This window comes from Hipposideros armiger, unplaced genomic scaffold (genome assembly GCF_001890085.2).
Source record: "Hipposideros armiger isolate ML-2016 unplaced genomic scaffold, ASM189008v1 scaffold_351, whole genome shotgun sequence".
Taxonomy (NCBI): domain Eukaryota; kingdom Metazoa; phylum Chordata; class Mammalia; order Chiroptera; family Hipposideridae; genus Hipposideros; species Hipposideros armiger.
This window is the reverse complement of record NW_017731701.1, coordinates 1,571,571-1,579,172: the sequence shown is the minus strand read 5'-3', so window position 1 is coordinate 1,579,172 and position 7,602 is coordinate 1,571,571. Positions and strand designations below refer to the sequence as shown.

The window sequence follows — 7,602 nt, the reverse complement described above, 5'->3', positions numbered from 1 at the left end:
CCAAACTTGTCTGTTCCCCTTCCCCCAATTCCCCAGCACTGTTCCCATCCCCCCAATTCCCCAATAAAAAAAATCTTAAAAAAAAAAAAAAAAAGATGAGAACCTAATCCAAAGCAGTAGGAATAGAAGGAAGCTAATCAGACACTTGATGGAATAGCCAAGACTATAGCTGACCCTTGAACAACATGGGTTTGAACTGGGCAAGTCCACTTATATGTGGATTTTTTTCAATACATACCTGCACTGTTTTCAATCTGTGGTTGAGAGTCCACGGATGTGGAGGGCCGATTGTATGCACTGATATATGCCATTTTATATAGGATTTCTAGCAACCATGGATTGTTGGGTCCCGGAACCAATCCCCTGAGAGACAACTAAGTTTTTGGGGAGTCTAAAGTTATACATGGATTTTTTACTGAATCCGGGTTGGCGCCCCTAACTCCCCTATTCTTCAAGGGTGAACTGTACTTTAGTTAACTGGATTGAAGGGGGGCAAAAGTATGAGAAAGGTGAACTGATATACCACCAAGGTTTCAGCCTGAGCAGCTAGTTAGGATACAAAATATAAAAAGTTTGAGGAGATACATTTTTTTTAGTTGAATTTGAACATGAGAATCTCATGAAGAGGTCAAAACAAATGGAAACACAAGCCTGGAGTTCAAAGGAAGAACTACATTTCAGAGTTATCAGCAGATAGGTAGGCAGTGGTCAGAGTCTAGGGGACAAGTAGGATCAGCAAGGAGGTAATAAAATGGAAAAAAGAATCTCCGAAACTGCAGTCTGAGGGAAGAAGGAATGAGTTGCAAGTGGGGAAGATAAAAAAAAGAATACTGCCACAGAAACAAAACAAAAAAAAAGAAAAAAAGGTAAATAAGAGGTGCTCATAATATCAAATGCCACAGAATAATTTCATAGGTTAAAATCTGAGAGAATGATGGTTGCAGAATCTTGGAAGCAAAGAAGGCTATGAACAGAGAGGGAAAAATTGAAATAAAAAATTATTACCTTAAAATTCAATTCTTAAAAAGAGAACTTTTCTAGAACTGAAAATCCTTGGTACCTAGCACAGGACCTGGCACATTAAACCTGACTTGTTAAAACTTACAGGTTATCCTGTAGTCAATAAAGTCCAATACGAGGGTTATGAGGACAATAGATTTTAAAACCTGGAACATCAGCAAATGTTGCAAGTATAGTTTCAATACAATTAGGGGGATCAGTCTGCAGGGGTTTGGTCAGTGAGCTGTAGAACCAACAGTGAATAATTTTACATTTTGGAGACTGTCACTAAAGGCAGAAGAAAAACTGGGCAGTAACTTGAAAGGGGATGTCTTAGAAAAAAGCTGGGATTTTTTTGTGTGTTGGGGGAATTTTGTCTCTTAATAAATGCTTTACAAATTCCTGTGTGAAATTTTTGGTTCTCATAAATGAACTGTGATTAAATATTCAAGATGTAATGGTTTATCTGAGAAGCAGTAATGTCAGTAATAGACGGATACAGAAACTCACTGGTCAGAAGGCATGGAAAGCAGGAAATTCTAGCAGTGGGATTAGAAGGACTAAAGATAAACGAGCTTAGAGTTTTGGAAGGGTTAAGAAAGCACAGCAAAAGACTAATATAAAGGCTTTTAGAAAAAGTATGCATTCTTGAGAGCAGATCTAGCTCAAGGATACTAAGCAATAAATTTTTGTGTGTCTAATAAAAGCAGACTCAAGGAGTTTCTGGAGACCAAGCTAGGAGACCACTAGAATAGAGGCTCTACAAAGGTAGGAATTTTTGTCCCCTTTGTTCAGTGCTGTACCCCCAGTGCTTGACTCATGGTAAGTGTTCAACTATTTGTTGAATGAGTGAATATAGCTAACTTTGGATTGTGGTTACTATAAGGAACAGCTTCCCTCATAACAAGATATTATCCTAAGAGCCAAGGGAAAGATAAGGATATTGCTATTCTGTTACTAAGTGCATTGCAAAAAACTCTTAGCCTTGACAGAGCGTTAAGTGGTAAACAAGTAAGGCTACAGAATGTACCAGAGCAGGGGTAGCAAACTTGAATGCTTATCGAACCCAATTAGATTACAAACACATGAAGTAAATGAGCCATCGAGCAAATGAGAGCTCACATACCCCAATCTAAAGGGGCTGCCTCTATTCAACCAATTTTTATCAAAATAACAGTCCAGTATGACTGGATCTTATGATTTCAAGAGAAACCAGAAAATTCAGGTTTGCAATATCTAATTCAAGTGTTGGCAACTTATTAAAAAGCCTTTAAAAAAAAAGGGGTGGGGGTGGGGGGCACAAGCTTCCAGTATGCATTTCATTCAGGAGAACTGAGCATAGAAGAAACTTATCTGCTAAAGGATATCAAGGAATGCCTAAAAGATGACAGTGCCTCAAAGTAAATGGACTAAGATAGCTCAATACACTGCTCTATATAGCCCAGGAGTCACTTAAACTATGTAAAACTAGTTGGTGCAGAACTGAAAAAGAGTGCATCCCTCTTATCATAAAATAACCTAAGTCAATAGGGAGACAAACAAATGAGGAACTCTGTAGCTGTTAGAAGGTTAAGTACCCTTAGGAGTTTTTCCAACTACTCACAGCTCTCCAATGGTTCCTCTCCTCTATGAGCCAAATACAGTTTTCTGGCAAAAACCCAAGTTGGTCTTACTTCTACTTTATATGTTTGATGGCCCCTTTTAACCCAAATCAACTGCTCTTCCTGTTATGCCTATATTTCCCCCTTTCCAACCCCAAAGCTTTTTCCTAATGCAGTCTAAGATACATAGTTTCTAAAATATGGAATACAGCTTTATCATCAAATATGGAAGCAAAAAAAAAAAGTAACAAACAAGGTGTCCCACCATTAGTTATCAGGTAAAATACACATATTAAAACAACTAAGGGCCGGCCGAATGGCTCAGTTGGTTAAGAGCTCACTCAAGAGTTTGAGCTCTGAGCAACAGCGGTTCGAGGCCAGCCCGAGCTGAGCAGCCGCTAAGCTGCCAATAGGTAGCAGGATGGCTCAGCTAAAAAAAAAAAAAAAACAACAACAAAAACAACTAGATACCACACACCCACCAGAAGGGCTACACTTAAACAGAAAACACTAAGTGTGGACAAGGACATAGAGCAACTGGAAATCGCATACCACTCCAAGCATACACTGGAACAGTTTCTTAGGAAAACTATTGGGCAGTCTCTACTAAAGCTGGCTACCCTATGTCCCAGCAATTCCATTCCTAGGTATATACCACACAGAAACAAGGGCACATACCCACTAAGACATGGCCAAGAATACCAGCCCTATTCATAATAGCCCCAAAGTGGGAGCTACCCAAATGTTCAATAGACAAATGGGACCGAGGTTTAGTCACACAATGCAACAGTATGAGAATAAGTCACTTCCAATGACATGTTACAACATGGATTGATTTTGATGTTGAATGAAAGTGAAAAAAATAACATTCTGTATGACTCTATTTATATAAACTTGAAAAGAGGCAAAACTATTGTTACGCCAAAATAGTGGTTGTACTTTATCAAAACTCCTACATTTCTGCATAATAATTAGAATCAGAAACACTATTTTAACCTAAAAGAGCCGATGTGTACTTCTCAACATTCAAACACCTACATGAATTAGTCTGCATGAAAATCACTTTTTGATTTACCCTAAAGCAACCAATGAATAGTCAGCTATCTTGCTAAAATCAAATGAGAAATCAATTTTATCAGGCCACTATTCTATAGGTTATCCATTAGTATGGACAAAGATTTTAGTTTTATATATTGAAGCGGTCCTTACCTACATCAAGTTTAATGGTCTAGAGATACTCTATATATGCTGGGTTAACAAGACAGACAATGCCTACTCTCAAGCTTACATTCTGATACCCTAAATATAATAACTATGAAGTATATTCCTGAATCAGTTGTTTCCTCTTGAGTTCAATTAATTCATGTTTTTATGTGTAGTACAGAAAGCACCAGCATACTGATTAATGAATAACCATATTATTCCAATAATATTAACCTAGAGTTGTAGTAAAAGGGTGCACTTACTGTATAATTAGAAGAATAACCTGATGGGTAAAATTCAGGGGCGTTCACAGACAGCTTCGACATTAATACAGGAGCTACGACCACCTGGGGTTTAGCCATCACTGACTCTGGGTTCTGCTGTGGGGTGTTATCCTGTGAACTAGGTGGAGCTCTCTGGGGTTTCGTTTGTTCTAAGAAAAAAAAAAGGGGGTGTTAATGCGTTCATTCCTTTGTATAACAACTTACTACACAATGAAAAGTTATCTGAGCAGGGCTGTGTTTTTAAGAGTTAAACAAGGACCACCACGAAATTTAAGGTTATCGCCAGGATACGTGCAGAGAGCCTGCAAAAAAGGAACAATAGACTTGCTTGAGCTCCTTTAGGAACATACTTGCCTCCTAAATGAATGCTTGAGGGCTTTCCTCTTTTAAAAAGAGTCGGCTAGAAAAGGGTGGTTGCTCACCTAAGATCGCCCCTTCGAGGGCTGGGGAAGGGGAGGTGATTTTTACTTCCTCCCGGGACAGCAGAACTCGGAGACCGCGCACGGGGCCCCTCCCCCCGCCGGGGCGCACAAAGGATTCCAGCAGCCACCTTCCAAACCCCGTTCCGGGCCCGTCCCCACCCCGCAACCACCCGGCCCCTCGGGGACTGCTTTCGGGGAACCGGGGAAAGGAGACAGCGCGCCGGCTCTCGACGCGAGCGGAGGGCCGTAGGGAAGCGTTGGCCCTGAAGGACGGAGTCCCCTCGAGCTGCTCCATACCTGGGAGCGCCCCGGGCCGGGGAGGCCGCTGGGGGCCGGCGGGGAACTCGCACTGGGCCCCTGGCGGCGGGGCCGTCCTGGGCTGGCGCAGCGGCGGCGGCTGCAGGAAGCCCGGGGCTTTGGGCTGCGGCGGCGGATGGTGCCGCGGCCGCTCAGCAGGCCCCGCTCCGTTCGGGAAACCGCCGCCCTCAGGCCCGCCCCCTCCGCGGCCCAGGCCCCGGCTCCGGCCCCGACCAGCACCTGGGGCCCGATCGAAACCGTCCGACATGCTCCTCCTCCTCCTCCTCCGGGGGCCGCTGCCGCTGCGCTCGGGAGAGGACGCTGGGGGAGGCGCTACGGGCCGGCTGTTGCCGCTGCGCTCACTCGTCCCTCATGGAGGAGGAGGGCGGCCGGCCCCTGCTCGGCTCCTCAGCGCTTCGGGCGGAGCGGACGGCAGCTGGAGCACCCGCCCCTCACCGCTACCCTCCGCTTTTCCGATTCTCCCCTAAAGCCCCGCCACCCCGCCTTCGGCGCACTCGGGGCGAAGGCAGGTCACAGCGGCCCCCCGCGGCCCGGAGGCCCCGGCCGCGTCCGCTGTGGCTCCGGTTTCGCAGCGGGCTGCCGGCAGCCGGCCCAGCAGGCCGCCCGGCGAGCAGCGTCTCGGCCGCCAGCGGGCGGCTTTCCTGCCCGCCACGAGGGCCCGGCGGGGGCATCTCGGGTCCCGGGGCCGGGCTGGGTGGAAAGAGGGGCGCTTACCCCAGGCGGGCCCGACCTATGCGGTGGTTCTCAGGAGAGAAATGCAAGACTGACGGTTGATGCCAGGAAAATAAAAATACGGGGGGAGGGGGCGTGGAGCCAGCGCCAGGATTCGCGGACGCGCTGGTCGGTGGCGCGCAGGTGTGTTCAATGACCGCCGCCCGCAGAGCCCCGAGGCCTGGTCCGGGACCGGCCCTGGAAGCAGCTCTGCCACCAGCTTGGTTTGCAGGGCCGCAGGGAGTAGAAAGAGTAAAAATACGCCCCACCCCACCCTCCGCCTTTTTCAGTTACAAAGTAGCTAGTTATCACAGTCAATCCCATCTATTGTGACCCAGCTTCAATCTCTCCCCTTTTCTCTTCTGAAATTTTAAGGAGATAGACTTCCTGAAAAGGAAACTCCCCGTTTTCATCTTCTACCAGTGCTGTCGAATACATACATAGTGCGAGCCACAAATGCAAGCCACTTATGTAATTAATACATTTTCTAGAAACTACATTAAATGAGTAAGAAGAAACAGGTGGGATTAATTTTAATTGGGTCAAGTATGTTACTTAACCCAATAGATCCAAAGTGGTATCATTTCGACATGTAATTAATAGAAAGAATTAATGAGATTTTTTTCATAGTAATCAAAATCCAATGTATTTCACACTGGTATCTTAGTTGGGATTACGCAAATTTGAAGTGCCCAATAGCCACATAGTGGCTATCGCATTGTATAGAAAAGCTCTAGACGTTATGTGGAAACTATTGTTTTTGTCAGGACTGACAGTGTTAAAGCCAAATGAAGGAAGATTATAAGTAATGAAAAGAAAACAAGTAAAAGTCTATTTCTTTACTGTTAGTTTGAAATATCTGCACAAATTGACTGTAGCCCTGTAGTTTAAGCAGGGCTTAATGTTTTTTAATCTTGTCATCTTGAAAATCATTTCAATTAGGAACCAAAAGTCATGTTAACCTTTTTCTTTTCTTACTAATACAGAAAACATTAACATCTTCACCTAAGTGAATGAGAAAAGTGGCTTTAATGAGAGCAATCATGAATAAATGATTTGTGCTGTTGACTGTTGACAAAAATAATGAAGTCAGGGAAGGAAACCAGCAAAAAGTGTGGTTCCTGGGCCGGCCTAGTGGCGCGTTGGTCAAGCCAGCTCTGAGCAGCAGGGCCCTGGTTCGGATCCCACATGAGGGCCAGTGACACTGCCCTCTACAGCTAAGATGGTGAACAGCAGCTCGACCTGGAGCTGAGCCACTGGCGGCCGCTTAGGCTGCAGTGGGGTGGCAGTGGGCTGCTGTAAGCTATCATGAGTGGTCAGCAGCCAGCATGAGTGACCATGAGCTGCCTTGAGTGGCCTTCCAATGGCTGGCGAGCGACTGCCTCACCCTGGAAGAGTGCCATGATAATATCAACATGGGCCAGTGAAGCAACGTCACCACAACTAGACTGAAGAACAAAAGGACAGCAACTTGTCTGTTCCCCCCCCCCAATTCCCCAATAAAATCTTAAAAAAAAAAAAAGAATTGACAAAACTAAAGGGTTTCAGCATGCGGTAGCAAATTAGTGAAGAAGTAATAAGGTTTATGGATACAATCAGCCCCAAATTCCCTATCTCTGGCAATAAAGATGCCTTTTACCCACCTGGTACGGGGTGGATACCTTCACATGGGACATTTGTTTCCTGCTTCCAGGGATTAAAGGAGCGTCAGAGTGTTCTTCTTGCACTGGCTATTTCTCAATAACTAATTCAAAATAATCAATATGCCAAAGTGGCATGTTTGGGGGAGGCATATTCTGCTCGCTTTCACTTGAAAAGTGAGAATTATTCTATTCTACTGAAGTGCATGCCCCAATCCTGTCTCAGTCTTTTGTCTGCACTCATTATGCCTTGTTCCCTTTAGAACTTTATGATGCATTGCACCTTTTCTACACCTGAGATATTCTTATCAGCATCCATGGTGACATCAGGGCATCTTTAAGCCTCCTTCAGTTAGATAAGTTAGATCATTGAGATGTTATCCTTTGCTTTTTCCCTATTTACTATGATGTAACTTTAGCCCTA

At 44.9% G+C, this 7,602-nt stretch overlaps 1 protein-coding gene across 3 annotated transcripts in view; it reads right to left on the bottom strand.

The window, feature by feature from the left end:
• PAIP1 (poly(A) binding protein interacting protein 1) overlaps window positions 1–5,759 on the bottom strand; it is a 28,196-nt gene extending 22,437 nt beyond the window's left edge. Inside the window, exons 1-2 of one of the 3 annotated variants that reach the window (XM_019661520.1) lie at window positions 5,542–5,759; window positions 4,067–4,236 (exon numbers count right to left, since the gene is read on the bottom strand). In XM_019661520.1, coding sequence (XP_019517065.1) covers window positions 4,067–4,165 — 99 coding nt within the window. In that variant the 5' untranslated portion in view covers window positions 4,166–4,236; window positions 5,542–5,759. Of the gene's footprint in view, window positions 1–4,066; window positions 4,237–4,806; window positions 5,294–5,541 lie in introns of those variants that run through there. The other 2 variants (XM_019661518.1, XM_019661519.1) reach the window with 2 other exon arrangements.
• Between the last annotated feature and the right edge of the window lie 1,843 nt (window positions 5,760–7,602).